The following is a 23,392-nucleotide window of genomic DNA, read 5'->3' as shown; positions in this document are numbered from 1 at the left end:
ATTTCTGCAGATGTGTTAGGGTGATCAAAGCCATCTAAAAATATTCAATGACTTGATTATTACAGACCTGCAGTAATTGATCTCTTTGTTCGGTCATAAACGTCAAAAAATGTCCAATAGCTGCATTAGAGACGAGTAAACTGATCATGCCACACCTTTTGTTTGTTAACAAGTTGATAATAAAAGGGGTCATGACATGAGAAATCAAACTTGCCTTGATCTTTTGACATATAAGAGGTCTTTGTACCATTAAAACATCCTGCAAATTTCATAGCAAGCATCCTTCTCATTATAAACAAAGCATTTATTTAATCAAGCTCCAAAAACGGCTCGTTTTGATATTGCAGGATCTGTGACGTCACACAGGGAAATACATTCAGTCACTTAACGGCTGACATTTGCCTACACTGGATATGAGCGTTACGTAAAAAGCAAATAGAACCCATTAAATCCCTGACGCTTTCTACACTAGATACTAGGGGTGTGATGAGACACTAGCCGAGACAAGACACAAGATTGGGTTCACGAGAACGAGACAAGACAAGATTTTTGCACAGTATTTTTAAGAAATCCTCATTGAGTGCACCCATAATCAAAGTACTCTCTCAATAGTCAAAGTGCAAACAGAGACCAGAGGTGGTTACAAATACAGCCCAGCCTAAGATAGGTTTGATATTGGGAGACAGGCTATTGTATGTAGCCTAATTTGCACGCATCAGGGAGCTCGCGTTTTACTTTCGCTTTCGAATTCGTGATCGCACTTTACTCTGTGTATAGGGAGTGGTAGTGCTGAACGCGGATTCTACAAGATAAGACATTTGTCAGACGCTTAGGCTCTGTTGCGCAACGAATCCTCCGCTATGGTTTTGTCAGTCATCTCACCTTATACTCTTGTTACATGATCAGTGAACTGTGATTCCTGCTGCACTGTGTGCAACTCTGCAGCTTGTGCTGAATGAGCAGAGCAGACGTTTACAATAGATTACAATTGAAGTGACTGTTATCCAACTGAATTAAATGGTTTTTATTTCTATAAAAAAAAGCAAAACGACGCGGTGGGCACCGTAAATGTAGCGGTGGCATATTCTATGCTAATTTCACCCTCACGCTCCATCATGGCGATATTGCAAGACAGCTTTTCACTCGACGAGAAATCTGGTCACATTTTAATATTGCTAGATCTGTTGGCACGAGATCTCGTCACACCCCTTCTGGATACAGTATACAGAGCAACACTAATATATTTTTATTCTTTTCAGTTCATCCATTCAATCGAACCCATGACCTTAGCGTTGCTATAGCACCATGCTCTACTGTTTGAGCTACAGAAACTTATTGGCTGCATGGTGTGTTTATTTTGAACATTCCTTTCAAAAGCTGACTTTACATTGTGCCAAAACACTGTTAAAAAGACTACTTTTGCATATTCTGTGAATCATAGTTGATGGTGTGGTAATAAGAGATTACAGTTCAGTTTTTATGGATTGTTAACAATGAGTCCCTTCCGTTCCCCTATAAAAACGTGAAATGTTATCGGCCCAGCAGATCCCATTTGGGTTTCTCAATGTCTCAATGTCATGACTTGTAAAGTCAAATGTGAGCGTGTACTGTGTGGGGTGTTACTTCACCTCAGAGGCCTGTAAGAGCCGTTTATAGGAAAGTGCTTTTGAAAGGTGAAGTGGTGTTAGATTTGTTCGTAGATTTGAAATCGGACATACATTGCCACTCATTAGAGTGGGTCAAGTAGCTGAACACTGACTGGGTGTTAATATGGAAATGTGAGTGGTCATATGTTAATGAGCTTGTTGTTTTGATGTCACAATCATGATGATTTCTGAGTTTTTTTCCATTTCTTTTTAAGAAATGTTCTCAGCCCACTGCTGTGATTGGCTGACATCTTTGCATTTGAAATACCTAAGTATTACTCTTGAAAACTTTTAGCACTTTTTTACTATTACAGCTCTCAAGGTTAACTAATTGTGAAAAGTGTTGATTATAGCATTACATTTAGATCTATGGCATTATATTTAGATGGTGGCATGAAAGGTTGCAGTGATGAATACTGTAGCCGATCACAGACATGTTGTTGAGAGCATGACAGCCGTAATCTCATCATTGAAACTCAATTTCTGCACACTAACAAATGCTTTCAGAACTCAGTCACTGATAAACTTGTGCTGTTTAATTGACAGCTCCAGCGTTTGTTACTTACATGTTGTTGCATTACAGTCAAGTCCATATCGTAGGTCTGTTTGCGAGGCCTGCGCTGAAATGCGATTGATTTACCAAAGAATCCACAGTGAAATGTACAGAATAAAAATAAATAAAGCTCAACTGAGACGTTCACATGGTTGAGAATAAATAACCATATTCCTAGCAATAGGATCCTTTGAAAGGTAATGTTATTTTTAGTCCTGTACCGCTTTTCTCTCCTCGTCATCTCACTAACACGCCAGTGGGCGGGGCTAATGTTGCAATGATGAAGTAGGCGTTGATTTCTTCTGTGGAGGCGGAGTTTCACCTGTCTATGTCATTGATAGGCACATTCCAGGATCAGTCGTTCACTGGGCCTGGTGTCAATAAAAGCTTTTATTGGACTAACAAGGAACTTTTCAGTTCTGAAACTTAGGATATTCTCAGGGGTGCACATAAGTGGTACGCAGGTACACATGCGCAGTAAAAATAAACGATGCGCACCAGAAAACATGGAGAGAAGCGCTTTTGAGTACCAACATTTTTGAGGACTGGTTCACAGGGACACGTTTACTTACTGGAGTAGGATTTTTCTCCATCTCTGGTAAGATAGCAATCATGATGATAAGTGTGTTCTTTAATTATTAGGTGTGCAACGGATCGCAGTTAATCCGTGATCCGTACGTATAAGGTCCAATGGTTCGGCACGCATGTGATTTGCATATTAACTGCTAAATTTAACCATCATAGAGTGAAAGTTTATCATTTAGACGTGTTTTGTCTTGCCAATTAACACATTCAAACGATTTTAAAAGTGGAAGAAGAGGCGAAAATTGGGACTCGCGAGCTGTTATCTGTGCGCACAGCCTCACACCCCTGAAACGCGTGCACGCAGAGAGTCAGACAGTGCTCAAACAGCGAATTAATTCCTCTTTTTCATTTACTTGCGCTTGAACAGACACATACACACAAAAATTATGTCAAAATGCATGTCTCGGCAAGTATTCTCTCGGTTATGTCATAAGTGAACAGTTGAGAAAGAAACCAGATGTGTGTCAGTTATTCGGTCCGTGCTTTCCTTCTTAAAGTGACAGCAGCCTAATATTCTTGCTGTTATTAGTTAATAAAATTTAATAAAAGTTATTGTTAGTAAAATAAAATTTAAAAAATCATCATCTACCATGTTTGAGAGAAAAGAAGATAGTGAGGAGAGCAGTCAGGAGGAAAGGGGTGAGGACAGCTTTTAGGATAAGTGTGTCGTGTAAAGTGTGAGTACCAAGCAACATCTCCAGGTGCTCCCTTGAGAACCAGGCCAAAAAAGTTATGTGCACCCCTGGATATTCTTATAGTACGATGACCTCTTATATATCAAAAGCTCAAGGAACAGTTGATTTCTTAATTCATGACCCCCTTAAACTCTCTAATATAAAAGAGCAAGAAAAATCCTGTTTTCCGTGATATGCTTTCTTTAAATTCAAAGTGACATCTCTTACAGTTAAATAAATCTGAGTGCTTAAGGTTGCGCTGTTTTCTGAGGGTAAAATGATGTTATGATTTCACGTACACGTCTTATTTTGGGTTTATAGCAGGTCCTATTCAACTAAATTCATGCTCAAAGCCTGTACTTTCAGCCAGACATAAGTTGGTTTTGAAATATTGAATGCACCACCCTGAAGCTTCATGGAACTTGTGGACTGTTTTTGTGAGACTTTTGCTTGTTCTTTCCATTACAGACTGTCTCTGAAAATTGAACCAGGGAACAGCTCCCCACGCATGGCCACATCCAAAGAAGATCTTGCAGGTAAGACAGCTGGTGGTGTCTAAATGTGATCATTTCTACAGTTTATATATATTTTTATTTTTATTTATTTATTTTTTTTTTCCATGAGGCCCAACTTATGTGCAGGTACACTGCGGGCCTTTACTGACCCCAAACTTTTGAATGGTAGCCTATGTAACAGAAGACATCCTAGTCTTCCCCCCCAGCATCCATTATGTTGTCCCATCTGAATGCTCTAAGCTGGCTGAATGAGGTCACTGGCCCCTGATGTTAGAGTTAATGAAGGGCTTTGAGGGGCCGAGGGGGGCCCGTCCTCTTTGACTCATTGAAAGGGCAGAGGGAACTGGAAAAGCCTCTAATGTGGACTGAGAAAACAAACAGCACATAATGGCTCTCAACGGATCCCTCGTAATCTCAACATAGCAAATCAGCATCACACCACCACATGGAGGCATCGGTCACTGAGCCCAGAAAACACAGAGATGAACTGTAGTCTTTGAGCAAGACTTTGAACAGCTGGTTCAATGATCTCTCAAGCTCCATCGCCAGAGTTTTAGTACTGGACTTATTCAGTATCATTTTGTTACTGTTATAAAATCAACCAATATCTTGAACACTGCTTATATTTTTAGATATTTTTTAGCTTTTTACTTGATAACATTTCCTAAGTTTCAGTTCATCCGTTTCAGTGAATTAATTCAACAAAATATAACATTGTTCTAAAGGTTTTTGGACATTTTAATCCAAAAAATCATAATATGTCTTTAAATGTATGCCAGACATGGTTTTTTTTTTTTTTTTATTTATTAAGAATTAAAAATAAGTAGGCATATAATATAATAAATATTAGTAGCCCATTATAAATGAAATATAATTCAAATATAATTTGAATAAATGTAAGTATAATAAAAATATAGTTAAAATAATGCAAATTGATGACTTTAACAAACGCATAACCATAGACTATCGATTAACAGCCTCAGATAGTTACAGTACGTGTACTTACTGTAGGTCTGTAAGTTTATAAGTTTTCACTAAAAATACATTTCCCTGTGGAGAAAATGAAATGTTATGAAAATAGTTTCAGTTATGACTTTTTTTCACTTAGTTTAGTCTAGTTAATTTTGTATCAAATACAATGTGATTTTCATTGATCGAGATCTGGCAGCAGCAGCACATTTTTCCTCTTGGGCGAGCGATCCACTCACAGCTTTCCCTGCGCATTAAATCCCCCATAGGCCAGCAAACCAATGAGAACGCGGGACAATGATAACGGTACATAACAACAGAGCAAAGGCGCAAAAGCTGCTGTAGATGCCTCCGTAACTGGCAGATTTAAAGAAAATCACTGTCGTTTGGCAAATAAATAAATTACAGACAGCTACATACGCATTACCAACATTTTATCATGTAGGCTTTATGGTACACCTCAAACAAGGGATTTATAGTAATTTATAGTGATAATGTTAATCAGCAAGTCCACGAATGGCTTGGGTATGCAGAGCATTCGCAGCTTATATGGACCGCATGCCACTGATATATATATATATAGAGAGAGAGAGAGAGAGAGAGAGAAATTGACTAAAGTGACATTTAAAGCTGCTGTCCGTACTTTTTTGGTTAAAAATTATCCAAAATCAATTATTGAGCAAGTGAGCAAGTACATAACCAGCCAGTGATCAAAACTATCTCCTTACCTTAGCCCGATTCACAACGGTAAGCTTGTAATAATGTTTTATTATTTGGGTGGTACTGGTGGGTTTTCACGGAAAGCTAAGCGATCATTAGATTTAATCACCATTGGCAGCACAATTTATTGTAATGCTTTTTTCCCCCTCAGTTGGTGAGAACAGAAGTGGCAGATTTGTTACATTTTCCGGTGAAAATTCTTATTTTGGTCATACTTAAAGACGTAGAATGTTTCAGACGTTTCAAACAGAGATGGCGACAAAGAAGCAAAACTTACGGACTGCAGCTTTAAGGACTTAATTGACTAAAGTGACATTTTTGAAAATAAGGCATTTCAATAACTGATTAATAACCTTTTCAGTGCCATTTTATATATATATATATATATATATATATATATATATATATACATATATATATAAAATACACATGTCACACATCATGCACATCTTATAATAATAACTTTGAATCCTCTCGTCATCAGTGGCTGTTTGGATTGGTGTTTCCTCTGAAAAATAAGCCTTTATATAATTTAAATAATTTCAGCTTTAAAAATATTCAGAATTGCCCAGTGCTACACTATATTAATTTCTTTTTATCAGTCATTTTTGGGGTTGAAATGCCTTGAATTTATCCTGATGGGCATTGTGGGAAATATTTCATCAGAGATAATAAAATTTCAAATCATATGATGTTATGCTTAGGGGTTTAATTTATCATTAATTTATTGTGGTTAATCATAATTTTACACTTAATTTTAACTTGATTAAAATAAAGTGTGTGTTTTGGCCCACTGCTCATATGAACACATTTGTGCTGAAATTGAACAAACAATAGTAGATTAGTTTAATGGATTAAATCGCTAGATAATTGTTAACTCCTCTAATTAAGGTATGATTTGGTTTATTCACTGCCAACAATGGTTGTGAAATTATTTTACTATACTTATAACAAAAGTTCAAACAGTCTGAGAGCACTTTCGTGGTCTGTTGTGAATATTAGCCACGTAATGAACATATGGGTGTGGATTTCTCATCCTCTTTGAACCGCTCATTGTAAAGGCTGCATGTTGAACTACATGCTCACATTGTAAAATGCTGTCTGGCCATTGCCCGTGAGGTCTAGTCACGCGACACGGCGAGCCAGCTGAGGTTTTCCAGTAATAATGGTAGTTGGCTGTGTTTATCGTTTCTAAAGCATTTACTCCTGAGCCGCGTAACCAAATCTATAGGTTTCCATGTTCATAAAACTTAATCTGGATGTTGTTTGTGGGGTTTCCAAGACAATCTGTAACCGTTCAGCCTCTCTTGCCATTTAATAACACGTTTATTCTCAATCCAAGGCCAGAGGTTAACATCTACAACATTTGTAGTGATTGCAGTCCTAAAGTTTTTGATTGTTAAAAAAGACGTCATATGCTCTAGACATATTTCCCCCATGAAGCATCATGCCCATCTGAATATCACCACCAGATGATCTGACCGAGAGTCATATAACACAGCGTTCTTGTGATATTAGTACCATTTGGCTTTTCATTTGTCATTGTTTCCACAGAGTCCTCTTCATTTTATTCTCAAATGCCAATGTGTGACATAAAGCAATGTTTAAATGTTCGTTTACTGAATGAGATGCCTGTGGCCACATCTCAGCCACATGGTTACATCACATCAAGTATTGGGCGGACAAGGTCTTTCCTAGAGTCTCAGGGTGACTGGCTGTTACATAACCCGGTGGATGTGTTTGTCAAGCGGTCCAGCCGAGGAAATGAGATCTGTCCACAAAACTCAGGCCAGAAAACACATAAAAACATAGACACACCTCTTTCTTTATTATGACTATTTTCCACATTTGAGAATAACAGCAAAGTCATCAAAACTATGAAATAACAGAAACTGAAGTATGATGTAGTGCCTAGAACATGTTACAGAGGGCTTTTTTTTTTAACATATTCAACTTTCTTTAGTGTGTAATTTTGCTGTTTGAGCATAAAAAAAGTCTCCAAAGTCCCTCCAGCGGGAGTTATTCTCTATATCAGTGTGCACTTGTCCTGAACTCCCTGAAATGCCTCCATTGTGCTCTTGAGTTTTCTTCTGGGAACGAACATGTCAAAAAATTCCTAATTTAAATAATTCCCGCCCACTGCAAAATAAAGGGGCGGGCCTGGTTGAGTTAGTTAGTAGTGTGTTGACACTTGCGGTTATGGTAAGGTGCGGTACATTTCCCAAACACGCTCGAAGCAGTTGACCAATCACAACACACTGGTTCAGTCGACCAATCAGAGCACATTGTGCTTTTCAGAAGGAGGGGCTTCATAGAGACAGAGCGTAACTGACAGACTGAGAAGTGAGGAGCTGCAACAATGTCAAATATGGGAAAAATAATGTGTTTTTTGAACATGCAAGTGTTACGCCCTGTCTAGGGGAAAGGGTGCAACAGGAAAAACTCTGAGAAATGTAATGAAATTGAACAATGATAAATTTATTGACTTTAAAGTTGGGACTTGTGATTCAGGAGCTGACTGGGCCAAAATAACAAACAAAAGTTCCTTGTTTTAAAACCTCTTTCCTAAACCCTAACCCAAAAGAAAAGAAAAGAAAATACGATATACAAACCTAACTCCCTAACCAAAAAACAAAGATCTAAAGGGTTTACAATAAACAAAAATGGCGTCAGACTCCCTACTTTCCCAAATAATCAGTATTTACAATATATACAACAAGGCAACCAAAATGTCAAAGGGCAATCCAAACTCAGCGTCAAAAACAGGCAAATGGGTCAAATATAACAAAGTTCCTCAAGTACAAACAATTTCAAATCAAACAAATAATACTCACAGTCTCTAACACTCTTAACACGTTCAAACTCTCTTAACACACACACAGATTCTGCACTATACAACCAACACTCTGCTCAAAACAAAAGATCTCTCTCTGTAGAGGAAGTGATGACATGCTTTTTAAAGTACTGTGCACCAATCAGGACACAGCATCAATCAGCCTGCAGAAACCAATCAGGATGATGTTCCTAGACAGACACACACACAGAGACACTCACAGAAAAGCAGAAATAGAACAAAACACAACCATAGGGTCGTAACACAAGCATGAAAACCAATTCTAGTAGAGCCCAAAAACAAAATCAAGACTTTGAAAAGGAGCATAATATGACCGCTTTAAAGTTGCAGTCCATAAGTTTTGCCTCTTTGTCGCCATCTCTGTTTGAAACCTGCAATTGCAGTTATTTGTGTAATTATCATCTTTACGTGGGTTGTGCATCGGCACGGCTCCTCAGCGCGGATGAATCTAATGTTTTAAGGAGAATGTTTGGCAGTCAGTCACCATACTGATGGATACTGTACTTTGGAATCACAGATTGCAGTCTTGGAAGTATGATCAAAATAAGATATAGCCTACTAGCTGGGACTCGTTCTTTATGTAAACAGTGAAGTAATGATGCAAAGACAAACAGCGGCATGCTCAAATTTCCCGCGGAAACCTACTAGTACCACTCGAATTAGAAAACATTAGTTTTGAACACTGGCTGGTTATGTACTTGCTCAAAAAAATTATTTTGGATCATTTTTCACAAAAAAAAAAAAAAGAGTTACAGACTGCAGCTTTAAACAAATCAACAGTTGTGTAGATTCTAGCTCTGCTCATTGTACACTGAAAAAAATTGGTGTAGAAATAGTTTTCACTCTGAAATTGCTAGTAGATTTCACAAACAGTTACAAAGAAATGGCATTGAATGAAACATGAATTTTTGAAGTAGAAATATTTTTAATGTACTTATTCCTGGGATGCTGTTGAATGAGTTCACATGTATGATAAGCACTTGATGATTGATTTTCATCCACTATCTGTACTGTAAACATGCAGATATATTCCAAAGAAACATTTGATTGTATTATGAATGTGTTTACATGGGAAAGTACAGGGTGTGCATGGACATACCTATCACTCTGTGTCACTCGCAGAACACAGATGCACAATATTTCTCAAATAAATTACTGCCAAACTGTTAATAGCTGGAAGCAGCCGGTTACATTCATGTTCGTAACAGCAGGTCTTAATCACAGACAGATGGAAGACAGAAACGTCTCAATGCTCGGGATGTTATTCTTAGCTTTGCACATTGTGCTTTCCCTGTCATCATTTATTTTTTTTGTGTGTGCACTATACCATTCAACTGTTTGTTTGGGTTTTTTTTTAAAGAAATGAAGCGGCACAACTGTTTTCAACATTGATAATAATCAGAAATGTTTCTCGAGCAGCAAATCATCATATTTGAATGATTTCTGAAGGATCATGTGACACTGAAGACTGGAGTAATGATGCTGAAAATTCAGCTTTGATCACAGGAATAATTTACATTTTAACATATATTCAAACAGAAAACTGTTATTTTTGAATTTGGTTTATAACGTGAAAAAATCTTACCGACCCCAAACTTTTGAATGGTTGTGTATAGTTGTGTAATTCGCAACCCTTAAAGGAATAGTCACCCAAAAGACTTCAAAAAGTAGCTTAGTTTGAAAGTTAGAAATCTAATTGAACTATTTCTTTAAATCAAGCTAGGAGATGTTCATCTATCCTGTGGACATCCACAGCATAATTAGAAGTGCAGTTATATGAGGCTCTGAAGTCACCTAAATCTATCTTTTACTAACAAAAATAAAAGAAACACATGCTGCTACATGTTACGTTTTCTGTACAATTTGACCCTCACACTGGAACATACAGTGCACAGCATAAATGAGTATACCCTATCTGAACAAATACAAAAGATGTATTTTCTTTATGATCACTAATACAATTCATGGAAAGATGGCAAAACTAAAATGTATTAAACATATACATAATAAAATCTGAGAAATATATGTCATTAATAGCCATAAAATAAGTAAATTAGCCAATTTTGTTTAAATGAAGGATTGCAAAAAGAGAAACAAATGTATAATATTCTAGTACTTAGTATGCCCTCCATAATTGGATAATGAAATAATGAATATTCTGCTCTGACCCTTCTTGGCACGGAGTGTACAAGCTCATGAAAATTGTCACATCTGTCCTGTTTAACTCCTGGATGATGAGCTCCTTAAATGCCCTGATCTTTAATGGGGAGTGTTGCTCAACTCGTCTCTACAGAATCCCCCACAGGCGCACAAGAGTGTCCACAGAAGGTTTTTCACCTTGGGAGAATGCATATCCTCATTGTCATGTTGAAAAAAATGCCCAACAATGAGGGAATGAGGAAAGGGTAACATCTTCTGTTTCAAGTTTGTGTATTAAATTACACAGTGGTGTGGGAATTCATGACAGCATTGATAATGCACAACTCCCTCACACCTTCAGCACTCATACATCCCTATATAAGAGCTTTACTACCACTGAACTTTACTGTGGGAACCAGGCACTTCTCGCTGTACTCCTCCTCTAGCAACACCATAACATTTTGGATGCTGTTAGATACAAAATGATTGATTTGGTCTCATGAGACCAGAGTATTGATTCCCAGAATCTATATTTTGTAAATATGGGCTTTGGAAATGGCTAACTGACTTTATTGTGCTTTGGCTACAGTAGGTAGTTCCAGTGAGAACAACCATGCATGTCATTTCTGCAGGCTGTATCTTACTCTGTGAAATAAACAGTCACTCTTTTCATAGCTTTTGCTGGCTCTGAGACACTCGCTTGGTATTTCTCCTGCTCTTCATCTAGCAAAAAAATCCCTCAAAGCTTAAAATGAAGGCCTGATTATTTCAGGGGCCTTGTCACAAGTCCATTGTTTTTGAATTTCTGTGTTACTTTTGCTATATTTTCACACTTAAAACAATGATTTGGTAATCCTCTTGTACCACTGTCCTCTTTTGTGCTAAGAAATAAGTCTCCCGACAGTTCTCTCCCAAGTGCTTCCATTGTTGTCAGCATTAAGTCTGAGAATGATTCAGTGGGCTATATAACACTTTTAATTGTCAAGAAATTACTTCTCTTTAAATGTTTTGGTTCAACATACTTACCTGTTGATCAAACATTGCCTTAAACTTACACCAGAACATTTTTATTTCGTTTTATTTAGTAACTTTTAGGAGGGTGTACTCATTTTTGCTACACAACATTTTATCACCTTGATAAGAAAATCTTATTTTCCTGAATAATTTTGACATGCTTCTTTGGTAATTGATTAAGCAGACTTGCTGGAACATTATATCTCTAAACAACCCTAACATGTCTTCTAAGTAACTGAGTAATTGCTGACTTTCAGAAGTTTCAGAGGGGGTGTACTCATTTATGCTGTGCACTGTATGAGGCAAAACACAGGAATCGGCTTGTACAGACAGGGCGAGATTTTATACAGATGATAATTTTTACATGAATGAAGGCTTCACGGTGGTATTTTTAGTAAAAGTTTATTAATTCTATTCATATGTGGAAATCTAAAGGTCATTAATTGAATTCGATCTCCTATGAAATATTCTGAATAATCATTTCATTATCAATGCATCAATCAGCTTCTCAGTTTTATTATATCTTGTATGAAATTGAATTAACCTCTAAAAAGATACTGGGAATGTCAAAACTTTTAGTAATTTATTCATTTAATTTTATTTAATACACAAAATGTTGTATATTTAATAAATAATATATTTCTTTTTTTCATTTAATACATCTTGTTCCCAGATATAGTATTAAAGGGTTAGTTCACCCAAAAATTCTGTCATTTATTACTCACCCTCATGTCGTTCTACACCCGTAAGACCTTCGTTCATCTTCAGAACACAAATTAAGATATTTTTGATGAAATCCGAGAGGTATATGACTCCTCCATAGACAGCAATTTAACCACCACTTTCAAAGTCCAGAAAGGTACTAAAGACATTGTTAAAACCGTCCACGTGACTGCAGTGGTTCAACCTTAATATTATGAAGCGACAAGAATACTTTTTGTGTGCTTGCGTAAAACGTAATAAAAACCAACAAGATGATACCGAGATAATACAGTTCCCACTCTATTCTTCTAGCACGATAATTTCATTTGCAAAATATCCCACCACTCACTGTTGTGTCCAGGTCGCACTCCAAATCATATGGTCTAAAACGCAATTGTCATGTTTTGCCGCAGGACGGCAGAAATGTCATTGCAGAAATGTAATATGAAGATTCTACAAAGGAACATTTCTCTTTAGCAACACTATAAAAGTAAAGAGCAGGGACAACAATGCCAGTGTAACCATTGATATCTCTGGGTACAATATGCGTCACATGACTAAACATTGAACATTGTTTTCGAATACCTCCATTTTCACAGTCCACACTCCAACGCAAAGACTGCGTTTTCAAATTTATCCACTTCGGAGAGCGTCTTCAAAACGCTCCGTCTCGGTGTAGACGAAAGGCCAAAACGGGGACAAAAAGATGCGTTTTCAAACAAAAACGTATTAGTGTGGACAAGGCCTACACATTCTAAAAAATACTGGGTTAAAAACAACTCAAGTTGGGTTAAATATGGACAGCGTTTGGGTTGTTTTGACTATAAAATGACTGTATGGCTGGCTTAAAATAAACCCAAAATAGGTTGGAAATTAAAAATCAGACACGTAATTACTAGAGGCAACAATAATAATCAAAAGGTGAACATTTATTAATAAGCAATTTAATAAACGTTTATTATTTAATTATTATTTATTCAACTTGTTAATAAATGTTAATTTAATAAACATAAATGTTATTTCCAAACTATTTTGGGTTCATTTTAAGCGAGTCATTTTTAAACAATAGTTGGGTTAAATAAAATTACCCAGAAGGTTGGGTCAAACATTTAACCCATTTGCTGGGTCAAAACAACCCAATTGCTGGGTTTGTCCATTTTTAACCCAACTTGGATTATTTTTAACCCAGCATTTATGAGCTGGTAGTCAGACTCATTAATGAAGGTTTTAACAAGAACCAGGTGAAGATCATTTCCTGAACATCCCACTGTGGCGTTTAGGCATTTGCTGTTAGAAACATGGTGTGAAGTATTCGTCTGACCCAGACTGGAAGAGGCTGATCACTGTTTAAGGCTCCAGTCGCTCCATTAATTCTGTCCATTAAATACATCTTATGGTGTGTAAGTGTCTCAGCATGCTGTCTTACATTGTTTCCACTTTCCCTTTTTTGTCCACTGTGGAAAACTTGGTTACGAGCCCTCGAGTCTGAGACACTCTGACCGCCTGTTTTGATTGTTTCATGAGATAATGAAGTTTAAAGGAGTAGTTCACCCAAACATTTGCTCACTCATAGTGTGGTTCCAAACTATGACTTTCTTTCTTCTGTGAAGCGCAAAATATTTTGAAAGGAAGTTCAGGTTCTTAACAACATGGGGGCGAGAATTTACATTTTTGGATGAGCTATCCCTTTAAAAAACATTTGTGAACATGTAAACCATTCAGACATGTTCTTCTATTTTAGAAAACTAATACAAATGACAAAATTATATAACTAAATGAATAAAACTAAGATTAAAATGAAAACTGAAAATATAAAAATAAAAGCTAGTAATACTTTACAATAAGGTTTCATTAGTTAACTACATTAGAAAATATGAACTTACAATAAACAATACTACTACAGCATTTATTCATCTTTATTTATCAACATTTACTAATACATATTAGGATCAAAAGTTGTATCTGTTAACATTAGTTAGTGCACTGTGAACTAACTCGAATATGAACATTTTTAACTAACTAACAACAACAGAGGTTAATAAATGCTGTGTTAGTTCATTTTAGTTAATACATTAAGTAATGTTAACAAATGAGACCTTATTGTAAAGTGTTACCTAAAAGCTAATTCAAAATATTAAAAAATACTATACTAGTATATAAAATAACACTGGTTCAGTAATGCCTCTAAAGTTATAGAGCTACTTTTCATTGTGTAGTAGAAGAAAAGCACGAGACGGAAAGCAGCATCACTGACTCACTGTGCTGTGGCGTTACTCTGGAGATCCTCTCTGTTTTCCTCTCTCAGGACTGAATAATCATCGCAATGTTGAATCTGTCTCCCTCAAGAGGCCCAGAGAATGTTAACATTTATATTGTAGCTTTGATTGCTAAAGCAGAGCCCCGCTGACAGAGTCTCCAGGTGTTTTCTTTCAGTATGTTTCACTGAGTGTGATGCTGACAGCAATCAGGCATGTGAAGAGCAAAACTCATTCTTCTTTTCTCTTTCTGTCCTTCTCCTCCAGGTCCGTCGGAAGTGTCTCTCTTAGTGAGGTATAATCGAAGGCCCACTTGCCCTGATGCCACCGTGGGGGTCCATATTCCCACCCCACCACCCTCACGCCACAGAAAGAGCCACAGCCTCGGCAACGCGTGTGTTTTGTCTCTTCTTACGTATACATACACACTTACATACTGTATTTAGATTTGCATGAAATGAATACTTTTATTCAGCAACTACACATTAAATTGATCAAAAGTGACAGTAAAGACATTTATAATGTTAAAAAAATTATATTTCTAGTAAGTGCTGTTCTTTTGAACTGTCTATTCATCAAAGAATCCCGAAAAAGTATCATGGTTTCCACAAAAATATGAAGCCGCACGACTGTTTTCAACATTGATAATAAAGAAGAGCATATTAGAATGATTTCTGAAGGATCATGTGACACTGAAGACTAGAGTAATGATGCTGAAAATTCAGCTTTGCATCACAGAAATAAGTTACATTTTACAATGTATTACGATAGAAAACAGTACTTTTAAATTGTAATAATATTTCACAATATTACTGTTTTTACTGTATTTTTAATCAAATAAATGCAGACTTCTTTCAAAAACATTCATCTCAAACTTGAACACTAGTGTAAACATCAAATATGCAGCACTTTTATTTTGTCAAGTTTACCTAACTTACGCCTGATTAAGACAGTGTTGCTGAACCTCATGCCTCACGATGGTTTTCTGACTTTCTCTGTTGCAGTATGATGTGGCATTTCGGTGTGGTGGAGAGTAAAAGTGCGACATTCCCCACAGAGAAACCACGTCACCTGCTGGACGACAGCTTCTTAGAGGCCCAGAGTCCGACCCGGATCAATCCACACAACTCATCCGTGTCCAACGGCATCTCTATAGGTATCACAACAACCTGTTGCACTTTACCAAAGCACTGCACATCTTTTTTAAAAGGAATGTGCTGGGTTTGATGCATCTTAAGCATTTGTGGAATAATGTTGATTGATAGAAGGGAAATAATTTTTAATTATCCCTCCATTTTAATTTTAATTTGCGCTTTTTTTTTCTTCTTCTTCTTCTTTTATTAAAAGGCATTAAAATGGAATTTAAGGGGATACCTAAAAAGAAAAACAAACAGTAAAAGTTCGAGGTCTGTTGTAGTTATTAAAGGGGTGGTTGATTAATTCACTTCTTCCTGAGTCTCTCCATCAGTGTCGACTCCGGTTTGAACAATGTAAGGCTGAACACCGTTACTCACAATCCTCATTTTGGCTGCGTGAGATTCTCCAGCTTTGTTGTTATTGAGCAACTGAAGCGTGAGCTGTTAAAGCTCCGCCCTCTTCTGGAAAGGGGGCCGGGAGCAGCAGCTCATTTGCATTTAAAGGGACACACACTAAAATGGCGTGTTTTTTTCACACCCAAATAGGGGCAAATTTGACAAGCTATAATAAATGATCTGTGGGGTATTTTGAGCTGAAACTTCACAGACACATTCTGGGGACACCAGAGACTTATATTTCATCTTGTAAAAGGGGCATAATAGATCCCCTTTAAGTAATCAATTTTAATTATTTGCAAAAAAAAAAAATATATATATATATATATATATATATTTATTTATTTATTTATTTATTTATTTTATTTTTTTCACTTTATTTGTGTCTAATATGTCAAAAACGTAAAATGTTTCTTGTCTCGTCATCACATTCAGTTATGAATTACAATAATCATATCATATTAATCAAATAATAGCATGTTTTCAATTCAAAACGGCAACATTTCATAAAAATGTTGAGTAGTTTGCATCACTGGATATTACTTTCAATCGCTGAATATTTCAGTCATAAAACCATCGTCAAATATTAATTGTTTAGCTATTTACTCGCCACATACTCTTTCACTGCTAGAACTAAAGTGTTGCATTGGAATTCGCACTCCTCTTCTGTGAACAGTAAGCCTTTGATTTGATTGGCCAGCTCACTCATTCTGACAGTGACGAGCGCTGTTAGACCGCTGAGGCAGACCAGCCTAAAAATGTAACTTTTAAAACTTTTTTTGTCATCCTGACACCAAACAGAGTGGTGCATAATGGAGTACAGCAGAGCAGCATCAATAATATCAAATATTGGGTGGGACAGTTTGGCCATTTCTATTTATTGGGGGGTGGGGTACTTGTCAATGGTGGTTACTTGCATGAATTATTCTGTAAAACTCTCTTTATAATTTGATCTGTAAAGCATCTAAATACTCATTTATGAGGTGGGACTACTTTACTGGGTGGATGAACTTCTGGTTGTGTGTTTCCAATGTAATATCTGAGGGCAGATTTCAGGTATAATTACATGCATTGTGCAAAAGGTACTATGTCACAATGGCAACAAAGTTGACTAAAAGACTAATTATAACTTTACACAGAGAAAATCAGCAGGTGATTCTACCACACAAATCACATGCAACACATACAGTAAAGTCTTGTTTTTGTTAATGCCTGACCCCATGTACTTCCATTGTAAGGTCCTTTTTTTAATCCTACATGCTGATTGATCAATAAAGTGTACATCACTGTAGAGACTAACTATTAATCTTAGTTATAGTTAGGGTATCAACATTATTCCCCAACTTTAAAAAAAAAAACAAAAAACAAACCTAGAATGTTTCAATAAGGTCATGATGTACAGCTTTTGTACCTTATTGCTTCATTATCACTGTCAGAGATGAAATAATGTCTGATTTGTACTCAAATGGAAACGGTAGTGAGGTTTGTTTGCTTTCTGTTTATCAGGCAGCAGTCAGAGCTCGTTCTGTGATGATCTTTCCCCGGGGCTCGAGAGGTGAGAATCTGTCAATATCATCTGCTCACATCACAGCTTTATTATGGCTTACTCAGATCATTCTAGAGTAAAACTGAACTATTATGGGGAGAAAAAAAAAGTTTTTCTAGGCCCAGCAGTCTGATTATTAATGTGAGGTAATCTAGATGTGGGTCCCATTAGTTAATGCATTAACTAACAATGAGCAATACATTAATCACAGTGTTTATTATCCTTATTGTAAAGTGGTACCATAAAACCTTCATATGATCAACTGCCATGTAACTTTTTTATACTGTAGGTTAAAAATGAAGGTTCTAGAAAGAATGACTTTTATTTTGTTTTTCATTCAAATTTCAACAATACTGTCTTTGTTGTTGTTTATTTGTTGTTTCCCCGTTGTAAATGTTTAACATCCATTTATGTCCATTCCACAGGAAAACACGTAGATATGCATATAGCAAAACACAACAACACAACTAAAACCGAAACAAAAACTGGTCTCAGTACAGTTATTAAGGTTTAAAGGGAAAGGTCACCGGAAAAAGAAAAGTCATTTATTCACACTCATGTCGTTCCAAACCCGTATGACTTTCTTTCTCCTGTGAAACACAAAAGGAAGTGTTTAGCAGATGTTCACGCAGCTCTTTTCCATGCAATAAAGCAGTGACTGAAGTGCTGTTAAACTCCAGAAAACACCATGAAAGCATCATAACAGTAGTTTGTACAACTTTTGCACTAGTGTTAAGTTTGTGCAGAAACACATAAATTCAGATGCCTCATATATATATATATATATATATATATATATAGTGCACAAGTCAAATAAACTGTGAAATGATGCTGTTTGGAAGTTGAAATTAATCACTGTACTGCATGTTTTAATTGCATGGAAAAGAGAAAGTGAGTAAATGATGAGAAAATGTAATTGTTGGGTGTACTATCCTTTAGACATTTGCACAGATTCAATCATTTTATTCAGTTTTCATTAGTCAGTGAGACTCCGTGTATACACTCAAAATATTTAGACCTAAATTTAAGATTTATGTATTCGAATTGCATATAAAATTTTCATCCATTTGAATTACAGTTTTAACTAATAAACTTGATGTGATACATATTTGTCAGTCATACATAAATGAAACGTGTAAGATTTCTGTAATAGTGTTAATAAACTGAATGTGTTTAAATACACAATAACCAGGATTATGTATCTATTATCAATAAATCCAATTTGTTTCAATCTCATACATTTTAATTGCTGTTCAGTGTTCATTCTTTTCAACTGAATGACAATGCACAGATTTATGCTGTTTCTACTCAATTTGAATAAATGCATTTTTTTTTAACTATTTAAATAAAATCAAAAAGATGCAAAAAGTTAATATAAACTAAGCCATGGTTTTCCTTTTTGTTTTTCTTTTTTTTGTTTTTTTTTGAGTGCAGAAATCTCACCTGTTTCATTGATGTATGACAGACAAATATGCATCACATTAAGTTTATTCGTTTATGTTAAAATTGTGCTATTCAAATGGATGGAAATCTTATATGCAATTCAAATACATAAATTTAGCCTAAATATTTTTTGAGTGCAGTATCGGCTCAAATTTGACGTTAAACTCATTGTGCCGAATGTGCAAACAGGGGCCGCATGTACGCGACTCTGGGCCCTAACTGGAGGGTCCCTCTTCGCAACTCCCCCAGAGGCCGCAGCCATGCCCACAGGTACCAACGTCCACCTGGGTCAAAGGTCACCTTCTCCATTCCTCTGGGGCATCGGGTTCACCTGTCTTGGCATGCAGCGTCTCTTCTTTAACATCCCAGTTTTCCCTCTCTTTCTGGTTTAGACCAAAGACTGTCATGTCTGTCATCTGTTTTCTCTTTTTCCAGATGTCAGATTGTCATCATCTCAGGATGTTTATGGACCAGAATTACTATATTTATAGAATAGAAAAGCTCTGTTCCGAAACCTAATGAGCTAGCCTGCGGTCCACTGTCCTCTCTGTCTACCTAGACAGCTTCCTTTTGATGCAGCATCCTAACTGGAGTGACGCTCTACATGGGCAGCATCTTTGTGCATCATTCAGATAGAGCTTCTCACATTTACATTTACATTCATCATTTAACACAGGGGAGGTAAGGCAATGCTAGGGGGTAAAAATGTTATTAAAATAAATAAATAATAAAAAAAATGATTAAACTAAATAAATAAATAAGTAATAACAATTAGGTTTAAATAAATTAACAATAAAACCAATATTTTATGTTAAAATAAAAAATAATGTAATAAACAAAAAGATTAAATAAGATTAATTAATTACAATAAATAATAAAAAGAATATTTAAAATAATAATTCATTTAAATAAGTAATACATCTAACAGTACAGTACTATAGTAGGTAGAAAAATACATATTAATATAATAGAAACTAGATATTTTCTAAATAACATTTTACACTTATTTATAATATTAATTGTACATAATATAAATTGGGTCTTTTTATACATGAAAATATATAGCTGCCTTTTAAATTTTAGGATGGTGTCCCTCACACAAGGATGATCATATCTGGGCATCTAGAAGATTGAAAACCCCTAATTTAACAGATACTTTTATCCAAAGAAACGGCAAATTTAAGAGCCTTTGATTGTGGTTTAAGTAATAATGTGAGTGTGATACAATAGGAGACTCGACTCGACGCAACAGTGACTGTCCAATGATGACATAGTAAAATGACTGATTCTAGTTGTTCATAATGTATAACAGCAATCTATTCAAGTTCATTGTAAAATATATCCAGATACAGTAGTGGCAAAAAAGAGATATTTGTTTTTATGAACCTATACGTTAAATTAAACGATCAAAATATGGAGGAAAATATTTCATAATTTTTAAATATTCCAAATATGAGGGAAGAACAAAACGCTAAACTTGGTTAAGGGTGTTTATCTGACAAAATTATTTGGCAAAAAAGTCAAACTACAGCTACAGGTTTTATTTTATTATATGCAAAAAAAATGCATAGAAAAACAAAAAGCATACATTGACTACAACAATAATCAGTTATTAATATTTCATTGGTTCTCTCTTGTTTTTGCATGTGTTCATAATTTCTTTGCATGACAGCCTGGCCAAAAATTATGTCGGCACAATTTGGCATGCTTTATTGCATTATCACAAATACAACAGTTGACTACGCAATATGCTTTTTACATTTACATTTAAATAAAGGGTAAAGATGTCCATTTTCCTAAGTTGGACATCATTTTTGGCCGCTACTGTGTATGCAAATATATCAGTAGTTTGAGAGAGTAAAGAAATGGCTAGTGTGGTCTTCACTGGAAATTAAGATATGAAATGGTATTTTAAATATTTAAAGTCAAATATTGGATAAAATAGCCCAGTTTTTCCCTTTGTTGTGTTAAATTAATTAAAACTTGAAGTATTCATCCAGAATGGAGTCCTTAGGAAGCTGCATATTTATACTGTTTACCTTTCGGAACAGTGTTTACATTGAGAATCTGCATATGATTCCTTAACTTAAAAGGCTTCCTATGTAGGCAGCTCACTAGGTTTTGAAACGGAGCCGATATCTTTTGAGTGGGGTGTTTGCCGGCCGGAGGGGAACCTTTCTGTCCTTTTTACACTCTCACGTGGCTCATCTTTACTCCATCACATCCTCAGATCAGATGTGAACTGTAACTTCTGCTCTCTTAGGGCTCATTCCATGGTTAGAGAAGCAACAATCACCATATGTCCACTGAATGCACCAGGCTCTACAGCCACACACACACACACATACACACACACACACACACACACACACACACACACACACACACACACAGGTTGGTCGTTGTTTTAAAGGTGTTCAGCTAATGTGATTTCCCACTGTGCAGTCCGTCAGTAGCAGAACCCAGTCTGAGTCATGGAGAGGCAGGTGGCGTCACAATGGAGGGGCCGTTGAAGAGGAAAACCCTGCTGAAGGAGGGCAGGAAGCCTAAGGTGAACAAAAATTAGAGTGGGATGATAGTTAAAAACTCTACTGCGTAACAAAAAAAGTAACAAAATTTAAATGGGACCTATTATGCAAAATTCACTTTTATACAATGTTTGAACACAGATGTGGGTCCACAGTGTGTGTAACCAACCAGCCTATAATGGTAAAAAAATCCACCCACTCCTTTTTTTTATAATCCCCATAAATCATAAACAATCTCTTCAAACAGATTTCCCTGCCCAAAGATTAACATGATGGCACATGCTAGTCGATGAGTTGAATCAACTCCACAGCAACTACATAAATTTCTCCACTAACCATTCAGAAACGTCCAGTTTCATTCTAAAAGTTGTAACTTCTTCCTGAGTCTCTCCATCAGTGTCGACTCCGGTTTGAACAATGTAAGGCTGAACACCGTTACTGACAATCCTCATTTTGGCTGCGTGAGATTCTCCAGCTTTGTTGTTGTTGAGCAACCAAAGCATGAGCTGTTAAAGCTCCGCCCTCTTCTGGAAAGGGGGCCGGGAGCAGCACCTCATTTGCGTTTGCGCACACCCAAATAGGGGCAAATTTGACAAGCTACAATAAATGATCTGTGGGGTAATTTGAGCTGAAATTTCACAGACACATTCTGGGGACACCAGAGAAGACGCATTATAGGTCCCCTTTAAATAATGAGTGAGTACTTCATAAAAGCCTATAATAATTATTTATATTTTAGATATGTTGGGACGTATTTCCTGGGAAACTGCATACTTTCATCATTTGTCCAAGCATGTTTACGTAATATCCATAAATAAAGGAAAGAAAGGCAGGCTATATGCATGCGGATCACATACTTCTATAAGGGATGGAAATACAGACGGATAGCTCTTGAGATGTTGATTTGCTGATTTGACAACATACTTTACAAAGAAAATGGATGTAACAAGGCAAGTTTTTAGCTTCAGCTTTATTTGGTTAAAGGTTGTATGACGTTTCAAGGCCTTCTGCAGACATCAAGAACATCTTGAACAAACAATGTCTAAGAAAACATTCACAATTACCAAACGGTGTGTGTCTGTGGCTTTGAATGGGCTGAATAGATGACTCAACCACTCCATCTAGTGACCAACATCTACAAAAATAAAACTTTGAGAAAAGAAAAAAACATCATAATCTGTTTCTGCATTATGTTTCCTTGGAAACAATGTATCTAAAAAGAATATCCAAAAGGTTTCCCTTGATATAAAAATAATCAAAGCATGTTTTCCAATGACAGCTTTGTACTCATTTAAAGTATTAATATTGCCAAAAAGTCATAGACAGTATTGCTCAGCTCTGTGCACTTGTATAGTTATGTACTGTTCTGTTTGTATCATTGGGGTCTGTAATATTTTTAATGTTTTTGAAAGAAGTCTCTTATGCTCACCAAGACTGATTTTTTTTTTTTTTTTTTTATCAAAATGGAGTAATATTATAATGTAATTTATTCCTGTGATCAAAGCTGAATTTTCAGCATCATTACTCCAGTCTTCAGTGTCACATGATCCTTCAGAAATAATTCTATGATGATTTGCTGTGTAAGAAACATTTCTGATTATTATTATGTTGAAAACAGTTTTTGCTGCTTAATATTTTTTGTGGAAACCGTGATACATTTTTTCAGGATTCTTTGATGAATAGAAAGGTCAAAATAACTGCATTTATTTAAAACAGA

The 23,392-nt window shown here is 36.0% G+C and overlaps 1 protein-coding gene across 2 annotated transcripts in view; it reads left to right on the top strand.

Annotated features, from left to right (window-relative positions):
• The window catches only part of LOC127512748 (ras-specific guanine nucleotide-releasing factor RalGPS1), a 148,567-nt gene that overhangs the window by 120,710 nt on the left and 4,465 nt on the right, over positions 1-23,392 (top strand). The window contains exons 11-16 of one of the 2 annotated variants that reach the window (XM_051893969.1): positions 3,927-3,994; positions 14,894-15,020; positions 15,631-15,782; positions 17,665-17,713; positions 19,337-19,417; positions 21,593-21,698. In XM_051893969.1, the coding sequence (XP_051749929.1) occupies positions 3,927-3,994; positions 14,894-15,020; positions 15,631-15,782; positions 17,665-17,713; positions 19,337-19,417; positions 21,593-21,698 (583 nt within the window). The remainder of the gene's footprint in view (positions 1-3,926; positions 3,995-14,893; positions 15,021-15,630; positions 15,783-17,664; positions 17,714-19,336; positions 19,418-21,592; positions 21,699-23,392) is intronic. The other variant, XM_051893970.1, reaches the window with a different exon arrangement.

This window comes from Ctenopharyngodon idella, chromosome 5 (genome assembly GCF_019924925.1).
Source record: "Ctenopharyngodon idella isolate HZGC_01 chromosome 5, HZGC01, whole genome shotgun sequence".
Classification (NCBI taxonomy): Eukaryota; Metazoa; Chordata; class Actinopteri; order Cypriniformes; family Xenocyprididae; genus Ctenopharyngodon; species Ctenopharyngodon idella.
The sequence above is the reverse complement of the archived record's forward strand: the minus strand, read 5'-3'. Positions and strand labels throughout refer to the sequence as shown.